This window comes from Lontra canadensis, unplaced genomic scaffold (genome assembly GCF_010015895.1).
Source record: "Lontra canadensis isolate GAN:19392208 unplaced genomic scaffold, GSC_riverotter_1.0 scaffold1, whole genome shotgun sequence".
Lineage (NCBI taxonomy): Eukaryota > Metazoa > Chordata > Mammalia > Carnivora > Mustelidae > Lontra > Lontra canadensis.
In genome coordinates this window covers 62,743,100-62,766,491 of record NW_022630995.1, presented here as the reverse complement: position 1 = coordinate 62,766,491, position 23,392 = coordinate 62,743,100, and the positions used below count along the sequence as shown (strand labels likewise).

General features: G+C 49.9%; 1 protein-coding gene across 4 annotated transcripts in view; it reads left to right on the top strand.

Annotated features, from left to right (window-relative positions):
- The first annotated feature begins 2,216 nt into the window (after nt 1–2,216).
- The window catches only part of JAKMIP1 (janus kinase and microtubule interacting protein 1), a 67,594-nt gene continuing 46,418 nt past the window's right edge, over nt 2,217–23,392 (top strand). For 2 of the 4 annotated variants that reach the window (XM_032855324.1, XM_032855333.1), the window contains exons 1-4: nt 2,217–2,345; nt 7,454–7,948; nt 20,630–20,839; nt 21,889–22,008. In XM_032855324.1, coding sequence (XP_032711215.1) covers nt 2,217–2,345; nt 7,454–7,948; nt 20,630–20,839; nt 21,889–22,008 — 954 coding nt within the window. The remainder of the gene's footprint in view (nt 2,346–7,453; nt 7,949–20,629; nt 20,840–21,888; nt 22,009–23,392) is intronic. The other 2 variants (XM_032855342.1, XM_032855352.1) reach the window with 1 other exon arrangement.

Sequence of the window (23,392 nt, the reverse complement as noted above, 5' to 3'; positions counted from 1 at the left end):
TTGAGAAAATGGCATCATTTTTTTCCCCACTGTAAATCAGGAATGGAAATAGAAAATCTGATTTCTCAGGAAGAGTATAAAGAAGGAAGGTAAATAGCACCTCTCCCTCGGGCAGTCACTGCTAACGTCTGAGAGGCCTGGCTGTCTGGTGTTTCCCGCTGTGTCCCCGGGACCTGATGCCCAACAGGGGCTCAAGAAATATTTGGGACCAAGCGGAAACAGTGAATAAGTATTTCTGAAAACTGAGATCACAGACTGTCTCGGTTCTTTGACTCTGTGACATTCGCCTTCCTCCGTGTGGCCATGTGTCACAACTTGGGGTGTCATTTACTTAACTGTCCCTTTGGTGAGCTATGGGTCGCTGGGAAGAACACCTGAGCTTATGGAGAGGCCGTATCGCTGGTGAGTCCTTACCTGCGTTCTTGGGGGCATGTTGTTGGGCCACAGGATGGGGTCAAGGGGAGGGAAGTCTACCCTGTTCTGAGAGCTGGACCCGCGCGTGCTCCCTGCTCCCTCTTCAGGGCCAGATGGCTTCGGAGAGCTGCGGAGCTGGTAAAAGCAGTCAGGTGAGAGCGGCGAGGGATGGATTATGGATTACGCTTATAAGCCATATCAGAGCGAATGGAGTTCATACGTATCTGCGGTCACAGTGTACCTTTCTGGAATCGGTGGGCTGCCGATTGCCCCTACATGCTCCTAAGTGGCATGTGGAGAGGTGCCCTCCTGTCCGAGAGGGGTCTCTTGGGATTCCATCTCTGCCTTCCCAATCGGCTGGTTTGCACAGACATTCCAGGCTCCCCGGAAACGCTGGACCTCAGCTCCCAGACACGGAGCGGCTGCCGCTTGCTGGAAGTGCAGGCATCCGTGAGACCCCGCCCCAGCTCCCTGTCTGTCTGCCTGCCTCCCGACTCCCACTGCACAAAGCAGCTCCGCTTGAGGCCACTGACCCCGTGTTCCTGAGTCCGGTGGCCAGTTTCCTATCTTCATCCTCATCTTGACCACCTTCTAGAACCCCTCCTTCCCTGAACCTCCCTGGTCCTCCTTGTTCTCCTTCTATGCTGTTCCTGTCTGGTCTTCCATACTGATTTCATGTCTTCTGTTCCAGGGCCAAATCCTGGCATTCCTCCATGCTGGAATGTTCTCTTCTCAATGCATTCTCGCCCAAGGCGATCTAATCCCACTGAATCGCTCTGTAGCCTTAGGTAACTTACTGAACCTCTCTGTGCCAGGATTTTTGCTCCTCTCTAAGATGGGCCTAATATCTGTTTCTATCTCTCCTGGTGCTGCGAGGACTATACACGCCCCAGCTCCGATCACAGGCCTTGACACATAATAGATGCTTCATTCCTTCATTCATTCAACAAATGCTACTGGAGGGCGTCCTGCATGCTGAGCTCTGAGTCTAGGCACAGAGGTTGCAGCAAGAATAAAACCGACCCAGACCCTGCTCGCTTGGAGCTCCTGTCCTGGTGTAACGTGCTTTGTCATATGGAAAAGAGCAAGAAGGCAGAGCGAGGGGCCCGGGGACCAGGATGTGCTGGCAGGACAGCATGGGGTCCAGCTAGCTCAAGGCTCGGGGCTGGGAGTCTGGGTTCAGACTCACCACGTCCAGTCTGCCTGTGGAGCTTGACCGGCTTCATGCTGTTGCCCCATCATGGCTGTGTGACTCTTGCTAGCCCTCAGCCTGTGTGTGCCCCAGTTCCTCCCCTGTGACACTGGGCATGGTCACTGACCTCTCTGGGCTGTTGTGCGGATTAACGGAAGGTGAGCTGGGGGTCTCACCTGGGACGCAGTGGTACTGGCCGTCACTCTTAAGGGCTTGGGCTTTGCCACCATGTGGGCTGGGAGGACAGTCCTACCAAACTGAAGGTCTAGGCCTTGGTTCCCCTGGGAGGAATGTGAGGGCTGGTGGGGCCCTTATAGCTCATCCCAACGCCCCCATCAGCTGGGCAGCAGCTCGGGCCTAGCCAGGCAGGGAGGCTGCAGGCAATGCTGGCTGCCCTTGGACTTCAGTGCTCAGACCAGGACACCACCGCCCTCCCTCTTTGTCTCTGCTAACCTGGCCTTCCCCCTCCCCAGGGTCCCAAGTGATGGTGGTTTACACGGAGGACGAGCTGAGCCCCGCACGACTGCTTAGCACGCTGGAGTTTGCAGCAGCGCCTGCCGGCTGGTGGGTGTAAGCCTTGGGCTTCCAGCGTCTCACCCCGACAGGAAGCATGTCTAAGAAGAGCAGGAACAAGGGCGAGAGGCCCGATGTGGAGGCTGACGCCGTGCAAACGGCCAACGAGGAGCTGCGGGCCAAGCTGACAAGCATTCAGATTGAGTTCCAGCAGGAAAAGAGCAAGGTGGGAGGCGTGTGGGCCCCCTGGCTCCACGGGGGAGGGGCTGCAAGTTCCCTGGCTGGGGGTGGGCACTTGACCTCTGAGCCTCAGCTTGCCCCTTGGGAGAATGGGTACAACGTCCATGGTGGTACCACGTGGGTTCCAGTCCTGGCCGCCTCCCGTCTCGCTGTGACCGTGGGCCAGATACATCACTGTCGGTGCTGTAACTCCTCGCCCCTGCAAGATGGGGTCATAATGGGGCCCCCTGATGGACCTGTTGGTGAAGGAGGGGGAGTTAGGAGGGGGAGGGTGCTAGAGAGCTTCTGGCAGAGTCTGGGTCTGGGATGGGGCCGTTGAGCTCTCGTGGGGTGAGAATGAGCTTTGGGGCTGGTTGGTACAGAGCCAGGTTGGTGGCCAGCAGGCTGTAGGCATTCAGTTCAAGTGTATCGATGACGGGCAGCCTGGCACAGTGGAGGAATAATAACCAGCCAGGGCAAAGTCCTAGAGATCCGAGGTCACAGATTAAATACACTTGTCACTTGGGTGGTTTGAAGTCCAAGCTGGCCGGTGTTCTGTGGTGTCCATGGGCAAAGAGAAGGGGGGGCGTGGAACTTGCTCCCAGGCAGCCTGATTGGGAGGGTCTGGCCTGTTCTGGGTAGGGTGGGGGAGGTTATACCCAGCCATGAAGGTGGCATGCCCTCCAGCCGGGTCCGCAGCACTGGGAGCCCTCGAGGGACTGCTGGGGGATGGTTGTAGGTGTCCCATCTAGTTGACGTGCTCGGGACTGGGCAACAGCAGGGGTCCAGACGTGGTCCAGCTCCCAGGTGGGGACGGGGGATGGGGCCTTGGGCCTCAGTCAGTCCCCTGCTCAGAACAGCACCATGGAGAGCGGAGGCAGAGCCCAGGACCTGGGGGGATGAAGGCTGGGCTCCCGGAGCTTGGGGACAGATGTGTCCCCTCCCATATCAGGACACTCAGGACTCCAAGCCAGCTTAGCTGCCCAAGGCACCAGCTTGTCCACACTTTGTGCATATCAGGAGGGATTCATCTGCTGGGATCCCTTGGGACTGGCCCTTTGCCGAAGTAGCAACAGCAGCTGTGGCCCTTGGGAAACCACACAGCCAAGGTCATTCTGCCAAGGGTCCTCCCACCCCCACCATCTAACTCACCTTGAGGTCTCGGGGCAAGCCATGTGACCACCCCATGCCTCAGTTTTCCCCTTTGTTACATGGAGTCCTCTGATGTGCCTGCCTCCCTGAGTCATTTGAAGAATGGGACAGTCACACATGCATGCCGCCTGTCACACACAGCCGTGTGGCACTTGGCTGACATTTATTATGTGTCTGCTATGCAGGTCACTCTAGGTGCCTTTGACGGTGCTCTCCAGTTGATAGGTGAGCAGACTGAGGGTCAGAGAGGAGAGGTGACTTGCCCAGCTCAGCTAGCTCACTGGGGCCACCATCACAAACCACCACCGACTTTGGCTTAAACAACAAGGAAGTTATTCTGGAGGTTGGAAGTGGTGGATGAAGGTGTGAGCAGGCTGGTTTCTCCTGGGGTACCTCCCTCTTGGGCATGGAGGAGGGAGGTACTCCCTATGTCCTCTCCCTATGTCCTCACATGGCTGTCTCCATGTGTCTGTGTCCCAACCTCTTCTTTTAAGGACACCAGTTGTATTGGACCAGGGCCCACACAGATGACTTCATTTGACTTAATTATATCTTTTCAGATTTTATCTCCAAATACAGTCAGATTCTGAGGTTCTGCAGGTTGGGACCTCCATTGGGAATTTGGGGGACACACCTCCACCCATGACAGCAGGTCTCAGCACAGGTGTATGTGGTGGCACTGGGTTGGGAGCCAGGCCTGTGGGGAAGGTGCCCCCGGGTCACCGGGCTTCCTCCCTGTTGGACATGCCCCAGCTGCCTGATTTCTCAACCCAGCCACACCCATGGCTCCTTGGGATGGCTTTCCCCGGGGTTGCTGCTGGGGGAGCTTCTGTTCCAGAATTCAGCAATGTGCTTATGGGCTGGTAGGAAAAGCATAAATAGAAACTTTACAGTTGCATTTAAATGATATTTTCTTCTTCTTCTTCTTTTTTTAGATTTTTATTTATTTATTTGACAGAGAGAGACACAGCAAGAGAGGGAACACAAGCAGGGGGAGTGGGAGAGGGAGAAGCAGGCTTCCCACTGAGCCGGGAGCCTGATGTGGGGCTGGATCCCAGGACGCCAGATCATGACCTGAGCCGAAGGCAGATGCTTAATGACTGAGCGACGCAGGCATCCCTAAATGATATTTTCATATGATCCCATAAAATTATTGTTGATGCCACAGTTCAAGTGTGGTCGTTTTCCCAGAGGATCCCTGTTGAACACCATAGGACAAGGGAAAACGCTAACTTATCTATTGATTCATTCATTCAGCAAGCCCCTATGCCGTCGCTCCCTGTTGCATAGGAAGTGTTCGGACACGGCGTACGGGCAAGAGAGCCCCGGAAGACTTCACAGAGGACTTTGGCAGCCGGATCCTAAGGCTTTTGCTGGCTAGTGAGCCAGGGAACAGTGCTTTCATGTTCCCAAGTGTCCAGCAACACCCATGAGTCCCGGACATGCAGAGGCCCAGGTCTGGGGTGGGCAGGGGCAGAGTTGGGGACTTACTGGTTGGGAGGTGTCTGCCACGGTCTGATGGCAGGACTAGAGTGATGGCAGGGAGTGGGAGAAGCAGCCAGGTCTGGAAATGGGGAGCCAGCACTGACAGACACGAGGAGGAGCGGGGTGACAGGGGAAAGGGGGAGGCTGACTTCCCTGTTCCCGCTGGATGGCAGGTGGTGCTGGCTCCCAGGCTTCCCCCCAAGGCAGCTGCCTTCCCCATCACCCCAGGGTTCGGTCCCTCCCAGTCAATTTGCTCTTGCCTCATCTGGGGCCAGGTGCGGAGGAGCAGTGGGCACGGGCCCCTCTTTCCTGCTGTGCCTCTGAACTTGGGGGATAGCTCGGAAGCATCTGGCAGGTAAAGTGCCAGCCACTTTTTAGACTTGCTAAGCTCAATGGTGTAAGGAGCAGATGCTCTGCACACAATGGGCTAACCTGGGCTTGTTCAAGAGACTTGTTACCCCTGGGCTTGGGCCTTGGCTCCTCAGGGCAGAACCGGTGGGACCCAGAGGGGTTTTCTTGCTTGACCCAGCCTTCTGTCGGCATCCATGCCCTACACACCGGGGTGGCCTGGCCTGTCTCAGCAGGCCTGCCCTCTCCCAGGCTGCCCTGCACACACCTCAGCTCTCTTCCACATTCCTTCCTCCTTATCTACCTGTGAGCAAACTTCCCTTTATCCACTCACCCACTTTTGGCTTTCCTCATGTGCCCATGATGTCCTGCTTCAGAGTATATAGTCAGGGTTGTTCAGAGAGGCATGGAACCAGGAGAAAGGTGTGTGTGTGTGTGTGTGTGTGTGTGTGTGTGTGTATGGGTGGGGAGGTGAGGGAGACAGATTTTTTTTAAGAAGTTGGCTCACATGATTATGGAGGCTGACAAGTCTGAGCTTTGCAGAGCAGGCAGCTGGAGAGTTCAGGAAGAGATGATGCTGCACTCATGAGTCTGAAGCAGTCTGAATTCCTTTCTCCTCCCGGGAGCTTGGCCTTTTCTCTTGAGGCCATCAACTGATTGGGTGTGGCCCACCCACATGATGAAGGGTCAGCTCTTTTACTCAAGGACTAAATGTGAATCACGTCTTTAAAAAAAAAAAAATACCTTCACAGCAACATCTGCATTGGTGTTTGGTCAAATGACCTGATCCCATGGCCCTGCCAAGTTGATATGTGACACTGTCTTGAGACTTAGTATCCCACAGCAGTGCAGCAAGTCCCTTCCTTCTGACTTAGGTCCTTGTTGGCAATAGGCAAGGAAATCAGGACAGTGGGCTTCCCAAAAAGGACAATGTTGAAAGCATTTAGTCCCTTGCTGGGACAGTCATGTTAAGTATTTAAAGTTCTGGCTCCTTGTGATTCAACCCATTAGGAAAGACTCCCAGTTCCAGCCCTGGGAGAGGTAGACCCAGACCTGACGGGTCCCCCATTTCATTTCTGTGGTCGAGAGTATTCAGTACAAGGAGATGCTGATCTCGTGTTTTTATCTGGCCTAGTTTTGCAGCTTTCTCTGCTGTTGAAAGTAAAGGTTGATCAATACCCAGACACATGGTCAAACTCCTCACCCGAAATTAACTTCCCCATGTTGGTATGCCGTAACCAGTGGTCTGGGGAGACTGGCTGCCTCCCACGGAAGCAGCTTATCCTCTGAGATACGACTCGTTTCTGTTTTTCAGAGACTGGCGTGATTTAGAAAGCTAATGGATTGGCCGGGGTTCCTGCCGAGTGTGTGTTTTATGTGATCCTTAAAAGGTCGAATAAAGCACTTTGGGGTGTTTTAAGAAAATATTCCCTTGGCACATTTTACAAGTACTGTCTAAAATTTTGCTGATTAGATAAATTCACTTAGGCAGGGTTGGCAGCCTGGCATCTGGGGAGCCAGGCTCTGGGGCCAGGTGCCTGGGGGTGAGCTTGGTTCTGTACCCTGGTGTGTCCTCTCTGAGCTGTTGCTGCCCTCCAGCAAAACAGTTACCTCTTCCCGAGGCTCCTAGGAGTTAAAGTGGGGGAACCATGGAGCCCCCAGCCTATGGAGGGGGCAGCTCAGTGAGGGTCGTTGCTCTCTGCTTGTGACTCTCTGCCTCTGTCTTCTCCAGTCTTCCTAAGTCAGTCCGTTGCATAGGCCCTGGAAATTTATTTCTGGAGTAAAATTTGTTCCTCTTTAGTGAGAGATGATTTCTGCCTGTGTTTTGTGATGGATAAAATGTCCTCCCTTGTGAATTTCCAAACTGGAAGAGATGTCAAAGGCCTGAATGTCCTCTCCAGCATCTTCAGACGTTTTTCCACCTCTAGGAAATTCTCAAGAAAATACCAGGAAATAGAGTAGGAAGGAAAATAGGTGGGGCCTATGAGGATTAGGGCCATGGGGGTGGCAGGAGGGGGAATTGGGGTGTGGGGACCGGGGAGGGTCACAGGGGCCCTTGTGCACAAGGTGGCACGGGGAGGTGGTGGCTGGGTCTGATGCTGACCCCCTCTCCCGTGGCTCGGGCCGCAGGTGGGCAAACTGCGCGAGCGGCTGCAGGAGGCCAAGCTGGAGCGCGAGCAGGAGCAGCGGCGGCACACGGCCTACATCTCGGAGCTCAGGGCCAAGCTGCATGAGGAGAAGACCAAGGAGCTGCAGGCGCTGCGCGAGGTGCTCATCCGGCAGCACGAGCAGGAGGCGGCGCGCACGGCCAAGATCAAGGAGGGCGAGCTGCAGCGGCTGCAGGCCACACTGAATGTGCTTCGGGATGGCGCGGCCGACAAGGTCAAGACCGCGTTGCTGGCGGAGGCGCGAGAGGAGGCGCGCAGGACCTTTGACGGCGAGCGCCTGCGGCTGCAGCAGGAAATCCTGGAGCTCAAGGCCGCGCGCAAGCAGGCAGAGGAGGCGCTCAGCAACTGTATGCAGGCGGACAAGACCAAGGCGGCGGACCTGCGCGCTGCCTATCAGGCGCACCAGGACGAGGTTCACCGCATTAAACGGGAATGCGAGCGTGATATCCGCAGGCTGGTACGTGCTGCCCGCACCCCTCCACAGCGGGCGTGCATGCACCCTTTCCTGCCCCCCCCCCCACGTGCATCCTTTCCTTCATGCATTCTTTCCTCCCCCACTTGCATGCATCCTTCCCTTCCCATAGAGTGCAGTAAATGCGGAGTTTCCAGGACATGCTGTGCAACAGACATGGTTCTAGGCACTGGGATTCCAGCAAAGCCCCTGTCCGTCCTAGTGGTGGTAGAGAGGTTTTGGGCAGTTAGAACTCTCCTTGGTAGGTGTGGGATCCTTGGTTCTTCATGAAACAGCCCAGAAGCACAAGTTTCTCACCTGCAAAATGAGGTTAATAGATAAGGGGCAGGGTTATTGGAGGAAAGGGCTGTGGAAGCTTATTGAAGTGCTGGGCATTTATTTATTCATTTAATTAATAAGCCAGAGCACATTTATACCTCTAGGTAAAATGAATATATAGGGATAAGGCCAGCCATTCTGTTGCAACAACTGGGGAAAACCATAAATTGCAAACAATTGTATTTTTAAAGACTGGAGGACGGTGGAAGTTCTGAGGTCTAGAAGAGCTAAAATTCCAAAGGGATTAGAGAGAGCCTGCCCAGGTGAGCTGACAGTTCCCAGCCACTTTCTTGCCTGGGGGGCATTTGCTCATCCTGGGTGTGGGCCAGGGATTGGGCTTCCCCCAGTAAGGAGACTCCACCAGGGCTGAGAGAGGTGAGTAGGGTTTTTTGGCCATCTCTCAGAGTCAGCATGAAAGATAGGAAACCAGAGGATCCTACACATGGGTGAGTTTGCACCCTAAAATATTCACTGAGTTCTGGGGTGATGCGGGAGGCTAGCGAGGCCAAGCAGAATGGCAGACTGAAATCTCCCAGAGCCATACCATACTTAGGAAACAAGCTGGCCAGATGGACGGGTTGCAACAGACCACGAGGACAGACCCTCAGAATGACTGTTGGACTTTGCACCTGTGCACTGCAGAAGGTTGAAAAGGCAAGTGAGCAAAACTTCTCAGACTAGAGTCAACCACAGCAACAATTGTGATATTTGCAAGAGGCACATCTTGATTAAGAGAACATGGTCAGACTGAAAGTTGTGAGGATGGAGATAGGTACAACATCTAAACGCTAAGCCAAAGAAAGCTGGTCTGACTGTATTCATGCCCAAGGTCTTCAGGCAAGGAGTAAAACTAAAGAAAAGTAGGGATAATTCTTAAGAATAAAGGGGTCAATTCTTAATGGCACTTAATAACCAAATTTCAAAACATGCAAAAGAAAAACATCAAAACTGAAAGGAGAAACAAATCCACACGTATAGTTGGAGAATGGCACTCTGTCTCAGCAAGTGATAGAACACATAGGTAATAGATGAACAAAGATATGTAAGATTTAAACAGTACAGTGAGCTGAGCAGAGCTACACTGACAGAATAGAGTGTTTCAGCAGCATCAGATACAATTCTTTTCAAGGGGACATACACACTGTCTTTCAAAATGGTGCTCTTTTGAGTAAAACAGATTTTAGACAAAAAGGAAGAAACAGTGAATTTCAAACATTTAAGTTTCTATCTTGAGAAGAAAGAAAAGGAGCAGCAAATTAATTTCTGAGAAAGCAGAATGAAGGGCCTTCAGGAGCAGGAATCACTGAAGTAAATCAGTGAAGAAAATCAACACATCAGAAGTTAATTGAAGGGTGCCTGGGTGGCTCAGTGGGTTAAACTGCTGCCTTTGGCTCAGGTCATGATCTCAGGGTCCTGGGATGGAGTCCCGAATCGGGCTCTCTGCTCAGCAGGGAGCCTGCTTCCTTTCCTCTCTCTCTGCCTGCCTCTCTGCCTACTTGTGATCTCTCTCTGTCAAATAAATAAATAAAATCTTAAAAAAAAAAAGTTAATTGAAGTAGGTGAACAGATAAGCCCTGAGAAACGCTGATGAAGGGACAAAGGGACAAGTCCCCAGGATACAGACTGTAAGAGGGGCACTACCACAGCCCCTACAGAAATTAAAGAGACAATACGAGTACTTTATGAACAGCATATCCAAGTAGAAATTTGGATAAAGTGGGTAGATTCCTTGAACAAGTACAACTTAACCAAACTGACACTATAAGAAATAGAAAATGTGAGTAGTCCTATGGCTATTTAAGAAATTCAATCTGTAATTAATAGTTTTCCCACAATGAAAAACCGAAGCCCAGAGGCTTCACAGGTAAATTCTTCTAAGTATTTAAGGAAGAAATAAAACTAATTACACACAGACTCTTACAGAAAAGAGAATTAGGAACATATTTTAATTCATTTTATGAAGCTGGCATAACTCTGATCCCCAAACCAATGATACTACAAGAAAAGAAAAAAATGTAAATTATCCTTTATAAACATAGACACAAGAGTTCTAAATAAAATATTAACAAATAAAATCCAGCAATATATAGAAGGTCTAATAAGCCATGGCCAAGTTGGGTTTATTCTAGGAATACAAAGATTGGTTTAATATTAAAAGATCAATGAGTATAATTCAACTAGTAATAGAATAAAGGTACAGAAAAAGCATTTCATAAAATTCAACTTCACAGTATAAGCTCTCAGCAAATTATGAATAGAATAGAATTTCCTGAATCCGGTAAAGGGTTCTATAAATAAAATTTACTACCAACATGTATAGTGGTAAAATATTGCACATTTCTCACTGAATTCAAGGACAGAACAAGATGTCCACTGCCACCACTTCTGTTCAACCTTGCACCAGCTAGGACCTCAAATACAAAAGCCATTAAAAAGAAATAAAAGTTCCAAAGATTAAAAAAAAAAAAGAGAAGGGATTTATTTGCGGATGCTATGATCACGACGTAGAAAATCCAAGAGATTCTACAAATCGTCGGAATAAGTAAGTGAATTTATCAAAGTCTCTAAATAGAAAGTAAATATGCAAAAAATAAGTTGTGTTTCTATAAACTAGCAATGAATAATGAGAAAATAGAACTTTAAAAAAGACCATTTATAGTAGAGCGCCAAGACTTAGAAGCACAGTCTAATGAAAGTTGTGTAAGGTTTCTACCCTGAAAACTAGAAAACACTACTGAGAAAAAATAAAGGAGACCTTTATTAATTAATAAAAGGAGAAGTCATTTTCATGGTATCAATATCGGTGCCTCCACAATTGATCCATAGATTCAGGGCAATACCTATCGTAACTCCAGCAGACCATTTTTTTTTTTTTTTGGTAGCATTTGGCGAGTGGATTCTAAATTTGATTTAAAAATTTAAAGGACCTGGATTCACAATCTTGAAGACAAACAAAATCAAGAAAACTCATACTACCTTATAATCAAGATTATTATCAAGACAGGCTGAATGATACGTGGATAAATTATGGGAAACAGAAGAGTCCCAAAACAGACGTATGCACAGGTGGCTGCCTGCTTTAGGAAATAGATGACACCTCAGTCCAGTAAGGAAGGGATGGCCTTTCAATAAACTGTGTTAGAGTAGTTGGACATCTATAAGAAAAACAACCTAAAACAGGAAAAGCGATCCTTACATCGTGCTATCCATAAAGGTTAATTCAAGGCGGACCATAGCCTGAGATGTTAGAAAGCAAACCAGAGAGGCTGTTAGGATAACGCTGAGCAATATTTTCATGCTCTTGGGTTAGGTAAATATTTCTCAGACAAGACACAAACACACTAAATGCACTATTCAGAGAACATTGTACACCGAACATTTAAGAAACACATTCTATTCATCCAAAGACATCAGTGGAAGAGAGATAAGGCACAGCACAGATTGGGAGAAGGTATTTTCCAGACATGTATCACAGACAACTTTTATCTGAATTGTAAAAACAACTTTGAAGCAATAAAAAAAATAATTAAAATGGGCTAAGTTTTTTTAAGGGTGCATTAAAAAGAGAAGATGTGCTTAAATGAAAAGGTGCCCAAGCTCATGGATCATCAGGGAAACACAAGTCATAACTAGATGTTATTCATACCCACTAGAATGGCTGTAATTAAAAACAAACAAACAAACAAAATAAAACCAGACAATAACAGAGACTAGGGAGGATGTGGAACACCGGGAATACTCAGACGCTTCTGTTGGAATCATCAAATGCTATGACCACTTTGGAAAATGACTTGGCAGTTCCTTAAAACAACAATTTATGCTGCCCGGGACTTCCACTCCCATGGGGAGACCCCAGGGCAATGAAGACACACGTGTACATAAGGACATGAAAGTGAGCACAATGGCAGTAAGAAGGAGGGGACTATTAGGGTGTAAACAGCACCCCACTCTTTCAGGATGGCCCTAGTGCAAGTAGAGTTGTTATTCCTTCCATTGAATGTTTATTTGTCTGAGTTCCAGCATTAGCTTCAGCACCAGAGTGGGAGAGAAAAATAAGATGTCGGCCTAGATAGCAGATAGCCAACAGACCACCAGGCGACGGAGTATGAACAGATTATTACAGTGTGGGGAGATTAGTTTGGTGCTAGTACCATGCCAGTGCAAAAGGCAGCAAGGAAGAACAAGGGGCGACTCTGGTGCGTGAGTCATTTCACAGAGGAAGTGAGCTGGGTTTTGAAGCATGAATAGGAGTTTGTCAGGTGATGGGAGACCGTTCTGTGCAGAGGGGAAAACCCTGGGTGAAAGAAGGAGTACGGTGTGATCAATTTTCCTATAACTTTAAAATAGCCATGGTAATGTTTGATACTTGGATTCCCTGTAAAATAGTAAATGAAAATACAGTGGAAACTGCCATTGTCAAGGACGGGAGAATTGATGTTCTTGCCTTCAACAAAAGTTTTAAAATTATGCAATGTTTCTGGGGCTCCTGGATGGCTCAGTCAGTTTGGTGTCCAACTCTTGATTTCAGGTCTGGTTGTGATCTCAGGTTTGTGAGATCAAGCCCCATGTTGGGCTCCGTACTGGGTATGGAGTCTGCTTGAGATTCTCCACCTCTCCTGCTTTTCTCACTCTAAAAAAAAAAAAAAATTATGAAATATTTCTGGCAAAAAGGATAGATGAGATAATGAACCCTTAAGCACCCATCACACAGTTCATGAACAGAAACGTCACGGCAAGACTGAGACCCCTTGCCTGCTCCCAGGCCCCTATCCCCGAATTGGGAGTGCATGATTCCATTTCCCAGACATGTAGCTCTATAGTGTACACTGCCTCTGGATGACCTTGGTCAAGGTCACATTGCAGGAGGGGGATTTCATGCCCTGGGGGACGTCCTCCAGCAGACCTCATCGTAGTGAGCACACAGGGCTTGGCTGGCAGAATAATGATGGAAGACATTTGCTTGCAGCCTATCTTTTCTCCCAATGTACACTCAGGGTGGACACTTCGCCAAATGTCCTCTGTGCACCCCCTGAAGCATCCCATGGAGCCCAGAGGGAGTCGGGCCTGGACTGTGGCTGTGGGGGTGGGGAGGATGGATGGCTGAGCAGTGGCTGCAGTTGTTAGGATACAGGGACTTGGCCTGGTCTCCCTGTCAGGTTTCTGTACCCAGACTTGTTTGCTGAGAGTGGTTTTTACCTGCTGTCTCATTTTGTGGAACAGGAAACTGGTCTAGGGAAAGTGACATCACAAGCAGAGAGTCCCTGGGTCCTGGCTGGGTCACTTACTCACTGACAGTACCAAGTTGCTCTGTGTGCCTGGTCCTGGCCAGGCCCTGATCCCACTGTGCCTGTGACAAACTCTAGGGGGCAGGTGGCTAGAAAGGCAAGGGGCAGGGACCTTGGATGACAGGCACTTAGAACATTTTCTAGGGTCATGAGCCTTTTTTTTTGGTCATTGGAGGACATGGTCATTCATTCCCCACACTCAATACCCAAAAGATTGTGAGATTCTGAAGACTCCAAAGAGTAGAGCTGTCTGCTTCCTGGGGAGATAGTGAGTATCCCAGTATGGGGAGTATACAAGTAGAGGCTGGGGGAGGGGCTCTGAGGGAGACCCTGTAAGAGACTTAGGGATTGGAGGCAAAATGACCCAGGGTCCCTGTCCAGCGGACTGGCTCTAGATCAGTCACCCAGTTGGTGGAAGAGTGTCAGGTTGCATGTTACCAATCCGGCTCTGAGAATGGCAAGTGGAGATACACTGATTTAAAAAATTTTTTATTGTTTTAAAGATTATTTACTTATTTGACAGAGAGACAGAATGAGAGAGGGAACATAAGCAAGGGGAGTGGGAGAGGGAGAAGCAGGCTTCCCACTGAACAGGGAGCTTGATACGGGGCTCAATCCCAGGACCCTGGGATCATGCATGACCTGAGCCGAAGGCAGACACTTAACGATGGAGCCACCCAGTCACCCCAATAATCTAATTTATAGAGGATCTAAGCACATACTGATACTGAATTCTCAGAAGTAATCTCCAGCTCCTTTTCTCTTTGTGTCTGTGCGCACACGCGCGCGTGCGTGCCTGTGTGTGTGTGTGTGTGTGTGTTTATGGGGGGGGGGCATTGTCACATCAAGGGAAAGGGAGCCTTTGGAGAAGGTCTGCTCTGGGTGGAATCTGGTCTTGTTCACTGGGTGAACCCCATCGAGTTGCTTACCATCTTTGAGCCTCATCTACAATATGGGAGTAATCCCATACCTGCCCCAGGGTGATGAGAATAAAGTGAGCTCCAGCTTATCATTCCTGTAACAGGAGACCCATGAACTGTGCTCCTCTCTTGCAGGAGCAGTTTATATTTAAAGTAAATAAAATGGGGGAAGGAACAAATATTTGCTTAAGGGACTGCTGGAGCTTAATTTAAAATGCACCGAAGGATTTTTCCATTTTAGCACTAAACAGGCATATCCTCAATTCAGGTGTTCTTGGTGTGTGTGTGGTTTTCCCTTAAAGTGGCCACTTGAAGAATCAATGGACAAGAACAAATGTCCGTTTCCCCTGTTATCTCACAGTTTGGAATATGTCACTCCTCAGGCAGGCCTATTGCTCATGGCAACGTGTTCAGAAGCTGGCCTGAGTTTCATTTCTTTGTCAGCTGGGTCGGATTAGAAACGAGGGAGGGCCTTTGGGCCCCTGCTTACATATTTAACATACCTCTTAAGAAAGACAAATAAGAAAAGGCAGTTATGGTCCACATGGGGCAGCAACACCAGTTTCTGGACTCATCTCCTAGACCTGTTAGGCTTTGGCCTCATTGCCAACAGACAGTAACGGACGACCACCCCAGTCCACTAGGGCTTAAAATTTGGAAGTTTAGTTCTCTCATGTACGAGGTCTGAAGGGGGCTCCCACAGGGCTCCACAGGGTCGTGAGGGATACAGGTACCTCCCAGCTTTGCCCTCAGAATGGGCTTTGGGAAGTGGCTCAGGTTCTCATGGCTCCTCATCCCTGCTGAGTGCCAGCCCTCACATCATCATCCCAGGTTGCCAATAGGAGGGCGGGTAAAGAAGGGCGTAGTCTTCTGTAAAGTTCCGTACATGCCATCTTCCTGCTCTTTGGCCAGCACCTATTCACTCAGCTTCACCTAGCTGCAATGGGGACTGGGAAATGTCCTTTTACTGAAGTGCACAGCAGCCCCTAATAAATTCCAGTTAGGCCCTCTGTTAGTCTTCCAGGGCTGCTGAAACAAATGATGGCAGCTTCAGTAGCTTAAAACCAGAATGTATTCTCTCATGGTGGTGGATCCTGGAAGTCTGAAATCAAGGGGTCAGCAGGACTGTGCTCCCCCTGCAGCTTCCTGAGAAGGGTCCTTTCTTGCTCCTTCCAACTTCTGGTAGTGGCTGGGAAACCTCGGCATTCTTTGGCTGTGGCCATGCCATTCCAGTCTCTGCTGCCATGTAGTCTTCTCCTCCTTTTGTGTCCGTGTCTGGTCCCCTTCTTGCAGGGACATCAAGAGTGGACCCAGGGGCCACCTTAATCTCGTGTGACCTCATCATCCCTTACATCATCACCACATCTTCATTTATTCTTTGTTCCCTGAACTTTGGGACAGAGCGAGGCTAACACAGTTACTCGCACATTGATGGGCACATTGGGAGCTGGCCAAATGAAGCTTTTGCGGGGACAAATGTCCTGGTGGATGTGGGACCGATGAGACCACACGGGCCCTGCAGAGGCAGACCTGTGTTTGCATCGCGACTCTGCTGCTGCTGAAAGCCTGGGCATGTGCAGCGCTCTGGGCCCCAGCTGGCGTAAGATGGGGGGAATGCCGTCTACTGTGAGGGTCCTCTGAAGACCACGAGAGAGCGTGTCTCGTCGGTAACGCACGTAGTATTGAGCTCATACGGGCATATGAGAAGGAAGGAACAGTCGTCGCCCAGGTGGTGTGCTTTCCTGAACTCTGTGTCACTTGCAACTCTTTTACTTGCAAGTGACAGCAATTCCACCTGGAACCAGCTTCAACCGTCATCGGTCAGCCTTTGCCACTGAAGGACTGGGATGAACTCCGGTCACATCTCCCGAGGCACTCATGCCCCCCAGGATCCAGGTTTGTGAGGCTCTGCTCAGCCTCCTGCTGCAACATTCTCTGCCTCTGGGCTCTCACATTGTGCTGTGCCAGACCCCGGTCCTTACACAGCCCAGAGAAAGTGGCCTTTCTGGCCCCTAATAAGGAAGAACAGGAGGGCCTAGCTGTGTTGTCTCCAGGCTGTTTGGCTCTGATTGGGTCATGAATCGGTCCCCAAGCTAGTTACTCTCCGGGGACGGGACATGTGGGTGGTGTGAGCCAATCAGGGCCTGCCCTGGAAACTGGAATGGCTTTGGCCCCACCCCTCTCCTAAAGCCCTGTGCTGAGACCAGGAGCTGGGAGAAGGAATGGCTTCACACTTGGGGGGCTGCAGGTCAGGGAATCCCAACAGCAGCAATTGGTGGCCTCGTCAGGGTCCTGGAGGCTTAGGGTGGCTAAGAACTCAGCCTGGGGGCTGGACGTGAAGTTGAAAAATGAAGAGCCTGTTACTGGCTGAGTGAGCTTGGCAAGTCTCCTACCCTCGGGGCCCTCAGGACTCTGGCTGGGGAAATAGAACAGCCCAGCGGATGTTGACTACAGAAGCCCTTCTGCATTGCCCATTTGTTCCTGGACATCATCTCTGATGGTGGGGGCTGTTTTCTAAGAACCTTTCCCGAGGTGATGGGTATAAGCCCCCTGCTCATGTCCTGAAGTAAGTGGGGGAGAATTGGCACTTTTCTAGGTGCAGAGTTTGGGATTCCAGAGGTGTCCTGCTTGACATGCTGTTGCTTTGTGTGGGAGCAGCTAGTGTAATGCATGGTGGGAGCTCCATTTCTGGGCTTCAAGGCAAAGCAAGAAGTGTGTGGCTCATGGGCACCTGGATGGCTCAGGCCCCTAAGCAGCTGTCTTCGGTTCAGGTCGTGATCCCAGGTCCTGGAATCGAGCCGCACGTCCAGCTCTCTGCTCAGTGGGGAGCCTGCTTCTCCCTCTCCCTCTGCCTGTTGCTTCCCCTGCTTGTGTATTCCCTTTCTCTCTCAAGTAAAGAAATAAAAAAAATTTTTTTTTTAAAAAGTGCGTGGCCTGGATGCTGCAGGGGGCCCTACCTGTGAACTTGCAACCCCCCACCATTGGTTCCCACACTTCATTTTTTTCTGTTAGCACCAATCACTTTCTGATCTATGCAGTGTTGATTTGCTTATTATGTTTATTGGCTCCTCCCCCTCTAGAATCGAAGCTCTTAGGGCAGGGACTCTGCTCTGTTTTGGTCACAGAATTTCCCAGTACCAATTCACGGCACCCGGCTCAGTATTTGTCGCATTCATGAAAGCAGGGGGGTGTTTGACATGAATGAACTCCTTCCACATACTTCTTACTGCTTCTGGACTGGCATCAGTGGTGGCAAATGGTCTTCTGCATCCTTAAGGATTTTTCTGTCTAGCCGCGAGGTGCTTCTCCCTGCAGAGGGGAGCTCCTGGTGGGTTGCCACCAGGGGGAGCCATGGGTACGTTCTGCTGCTGTTCCAGAAGCTGCACCTGGCAGGCCCTGGGCTGGAGCCAGGAGATTGTCACGTGGGGCTGGGCATGGAGGACACTTTGTTCTCTCAAAGAAAGGTGACTCAGAGAGTTTTCCAGAACTGTAGAACTTTGCTTGAAAACCTCCCAGTATTTTGAGAGTACCATTTGTCCCTTCTATAATCTCAATCATGTTTGATCAGTGTTTAATGGTCTGCTGTCTAAATAAGATAGACTTATGTTCACCGGGAGCTAACATAGATCAGTGGGGGCAGACAACACGGATCACAGCTTATAATATCCCAGGCTCTGCACGAAAATCTAAATTTCCACAAGTGGACAAGGTAGGTTCTAGAAAGGTCTCCGTGTCCCCACTTGACAGAGGCTGAAGCTGGGTCCCATCTGTGTGTCAGGAGGTCACACACTGTGTGTGTGTGTGTGTGTGTGTGTGTGTGTGTGTGTGTGTGTGTAGGCGTTTGAGCTCGCCTTGCCTGCTCCCCGGGGGGTGGGGGCTCTTAACCAGCATTGTCTGCCCTGGCGGTCTGCATCTGAGTTCAAGGGCATTTGTGTTCTTCTCCTGTGGTTTTCTTAACACATGGCCACAAACTTCATGGCTTAAACCTATAGAAGCAAATTCCTACAAAGTCTGGAGGCCAGAAGTCAGAAAGCAAGGTGTGGGCAGGGCTGTGCTGCTCTGGGAGCTCCAGGGGAGACTCCTTCCTGCCTCTCCCAGCTCCTGGGGCTCCTGGCACTCCAACCATCTCTCCTCTGTCCTCACCTGGCCTCCTCCCTGTAGCTTCTTTTCTCGAGTCTGGCCTCTCTTCTTCATACAAGGATGCTCATCGGTGAATTCAGGACCTACCCAGTTCATCCAGGATGATTTCCTCATTTTACTATCTTTAACCTAATTATGTCTGCAAAGACCCTCTTCCCAAATGAGGTCCCAGTCACGGGAGTCTGAAGTAAGGTTGTGGGCATGTCTTTTTAGTGACCACCATTCAAACATCTACAGTATTCATTTATTTCCTCAATATCCTAATACCTAAGGGAGACAAAGTCTAGGAAGGACAGGTGCTACCATTTGTGGAGTCCTTCTATGTGCCATCGGCTAACTCTCATCAGAGCTAGCTTCTACTGGATGCCTGTTCAGTGCCAGGCGCTTTCCCTGTGCTAGCATGTTTAATTTTCAAAACATCCCTAGTAGTTCTGTGCTGTTCTCATCCCCATTTCACAGATGAGAACACTGAGGTGCAGGAGGAAATCAGGGAACATGACTCAGTAATGGGGCCGGGAAGTGGTGGGGTCAGGGCCGCCCAGTGGCCCAGTTCCCCACCAGCCTGCTTGTCTCTTCTCCCCTTTTGGGTGGATGTTCCTACATCCCCTTCTTTATGTGCAGGAGCTGAGGTGCAGAGAGGTTATGTTTTTTGGCTGAGGTCACATAGCCTGCCAGTGGGAGCTTAGTGCCTGGGCCGTAACTTCTTGCCCCGGACACCAGGCTTTTTCCAGTGTGCCAAGTTGTTGATCTGAACTGGCTGTAACTTGTAAGTTGTGTGATCAGAATACTAGGGTGTTACATTGCTTCCAGCTGCTGGGGCTGCAGGTGGTCCATGACATTTCCGGGCTCCTGGGCCCATCCCTGCAGCTTCTGCCCTCTATCTCTACCCGGCCTTCTCCCTGGGTGTCCATGTGCCTCTTCTTCTCCTCTAAAGACAGTCATAATGGCCCACCCTGCTCCAGAGTAACCTTCTCCTAACTGATTATATTTGCAACAACCCTTTTCCAAATGATGTCACATTCTCAGGTTCTAGGAAGGACATGGTGGCAGGTGGGGTGGTGGTGTGGAGGAATGACATCCCAGTACAGCACTCTTACTGGGGCAGTTGCCCAGCTGTTGGTTTTGTGTAGGGAATCCGTGCAAGTGTATGGCTCGGGGCCTAAACTTTCTCTTCTGTAAGCTTCTTTCTGCTTGGTGTCCTCTGGGGAATGTGGGATAAGAGCAGGCTGGGTGAACTAGGGCTCACTTGGATGTTGGCATGTGAGAGGCTGAGATCCTATAGAGACCCCAGGAGACACATCAATTTGGGTCTATGAATCTGGCGCCCCACAAGAAGTCAGGGCCTGGGGAATACGCCGGGGTGTCAGCAGCAGATGGGGGAGTTAAGGTCATAAGTGAGGACAGAACTGCCTGGGAAAGAGGTACAGACTGGGGAGAGGGCCAGTCCTTGGAAATCCCAGACACTGATGGCGGCCAGACAAGGTAAGTCTGTGAAGATAGAAACCAAGCTCTCATGGCAGAGGGCTAGAGGGGTGGGAGAAGTTCATGGGCCCAATGCTGGTGAGGAGGATGGAGGACAGAAATTTGTCCTGTGGCTTTGGGGGCCAGGGAAGCGTTGAAGAGCTTAGCAGGAGCTATTTTGGTGGAGGGGTAGGCCTGAGAACCAGACAGGAGAGGTTTGGGGAGGGAGGGGCCTGGGGGGGCAGAATCAGGATTTTATTTTCTTTCATGAAGGCGAGAGAGATATAAACATAAATATCTTTCACTGGTAAGCGTCTAGTTGGCCATATAGGTCACCGAACCCATAACTTCCTTGCTTCTCTGTGCTTAGGGGAGCAGGCCTGGGCCATGGGCTGTGGTCTCTCTGTGTCCTGAGTTTTCTGTGTTCGGCTGACCCAGGTTGATGGTCCCGCTTAACTGTTTCCCGGGCCTCAGGCCAAAGAGGGAGAGATTTCCCTGGTCACGGGCCCATAGATTGATGGCTTGTTCTTTCTCTTTGGCAGATGGACGAGATCAGAGGGAAGGACCGTGTAATTCTGGCCTTGGAGAAGGAACTTGGGGTTCAGACGGGTCAGACTCAGAAGCTGCTTCTTCAAAAGGAGGCTTTGGATGAGCAGTTGGTTCAGGTCAAAGAGGCGGAACGGTACCACAGTAGCCCGAAGAGAGAGCTCCCGCCTGGGATAGGGGACATGGCAGAGCTCATGGGCGTCCAGGTGAGGAGGACAGCAGCAGGTGCGAGCCGTGGGGCCCCATAGCTGACCACCACCTGTCCTTTCTGTGGGTTATTCTTCTTGTCACCTTGCCTGCTTGCCTCCCTTCGCCCTCCCTCCCTTACATCTGTCCATCTGTCCTGCCCTCCCTCCTTCCCTAAATGGGCTGACATTCATCATGTGCCAGGCCCAGGCCTGGGGATATAGAGGTGAGCATCCGGCCGCTCATGCCTCCAGCCGTCTTGAGCTCAGTGGACAGGAAGAAAATGAGGACATCAGTGCCACGTGTGCCATAGGAGTACAGGAGGGGGCCCAGTGTTGAAGTCGGAGTCCTGCAAGATGGGTAGGGGCTTAGCCAGCAGAAAGTGCTTTGAGGGCAATAGCTTGGTGCTTAACATGCACAGAGGAGGCTGAAGCAGTGTGCATGCACTCATTCACTCATTCATTCATTCATTCACTCACTCATTCATTCCCACACTCATTCCCTCAGTCATTCCCGCACACATTCCCTCAGTCATTCACACATTCACTCACTCAATCACTCACTTATTCACTTACTCACTCATCCATCCACCCACTCATTCACTCATTCATTCATTCACTCATTCTTTCATTCACTCATTCATTCAATCACCACATGGTTGAATGTCTGTCATGCATGCTCTGTGCAGATCCCATGTGAGGTTCCGGCATCTCAGTGGTCAGCAAGATTGGCCCAGTGGGTCTTGAGGAATGTCCTAGCTCATCCATGATGGGTCTTTGTAAGAGAGGCACCGTGGACAGGGGCTCAGACATGAAGGTGCCCAGAGACCACATTTGGCCGTTTGGGAACCATTGGAGGACCTTGCAGTCTTGTCATCGGAGGTGAAGTCTTCCTGTGAGTCCCTGGTGGAGCCTGGGGTGCCCATCTGTGTGGCTCGACTTCAGGGAGCCCCACCTGACATTGGGCCTCCCGACAAGGAACTCTCTGTCACATCCCATGGGTTTTCTGGGAGCGCTTAGAGTCCTGTAAGCTTCCTCAAAGTACATTTGTATCCTGATAATTTTTTTAGGATCAACATATGGACGAGCGAGACGTGCGGCGATTCCAGCTAAAAATTGCTGAGCTGAACTCGGTGATACGGAAGCTGGAGGACAGAAATACCCTCCTGGCAGACGAAAGGAACGAACTGGTAATCAGCCTTACTAGATGCAGATGCTGCCTGGAGATGCAGATTGCTGCCTTGTAGGGCGCAAGGAAACTGCCCTGTGGCCACAAAACCCGCCTTGAACACACAGTGTAGACACCTCCCGGTTTTCTTTACTTTCTTTCAGTTTTCTTTACTTTCTCATTAATCTCGGATTAAAAAATCGAACACATGCCCAGTAAAGAAAGCTGCAACTTGCCCTTTGTTTCTACAGGAATTTCTAAAAGATTTATTTATTTATTTGACAGAGACAGAGTAAGAGAGGGAACACAAGTGGGGTGGTGGGAAAGGGAGAAGCAGACCCCCCTGAGCAGGGAGCTTGGTGCAGGGCTTGATCCCGGGACCCTGGGATCATGACCTGAGCCGAAGACAGATGCCCAACGACTGAGCCACCCAGGCAACCCTGTTTCTACAGGAATTTATCCCAAGCAAATAGTCAGTGGGAGATGTGAGGGGTGTGGAGAGAGTGTTCACTGCACTGTTTATGTGAGACCGACCCAAAATGAAACAAACACCCAGTTGTTCAATACTCAAGTACTGGGCCACGTAATTATGTACCATTTTTGTGGTGCACTGAGTGCCGTCCTTAGGAATGGCGATAGAGATCCTATTTATTGGCCATGGAAATGGGCTCGCAGTAAATTAAACGACAAGCAGGTTATAGAACAAAGATACATTGTCATCATGCTGGATGTTGGATGTTATTTTAGGTGGTGTGATTATAGACCATTTTTAGTTTTTGCATCTCTGTTTACTTTCTTTTGCATTAAAGTTCATGGATTTCTAATTTTAAAAATAATGAACGGGGACTTCCGGTTAAAAAAATCTAGTAAGAAGAGCGATTTCTTGAATATGTGTTAAGTTTGCTGGATAAACAGCTAATGAATTCTTATGTAATGGGAGTTGGTACATAAACCTCTGGATGCCTCATCATATTCCTCTTGATTCTAAATTTTATTATGAAAGTAAGTCATCCTATTTGAAAAACACGGGAGATGAACAGTGTTAAGAAATGTCACCTTTTTGCAATTTCTAAAAAATCAAATATAAAAATTTTTTTTTAATTTTTTAAATATTTTATTTATTTATTTTTCAGAGAGAGAGAGCACAAGCAGGGGGAGCAGCAGGCAGAGGGAGAAGCAGGCTCTCTCCTGAGCAAGGAGCCTGAATGGGGCTTGATCCTAGGACCCCGAGATCATGGTCTGAGCCGAAGGCAGACAGACACTTAACCAACTGAGCCACCCAGACACCTCAACCAGGATCAAGATTAATTCATTTCCTTCAAGTATTTTTAAAGGCATATTTTTAAAAGATTTTATTTATTTGATGGACGGAGATCACAAGTAGGCAGAGAGGCAGGCAGAGAGAA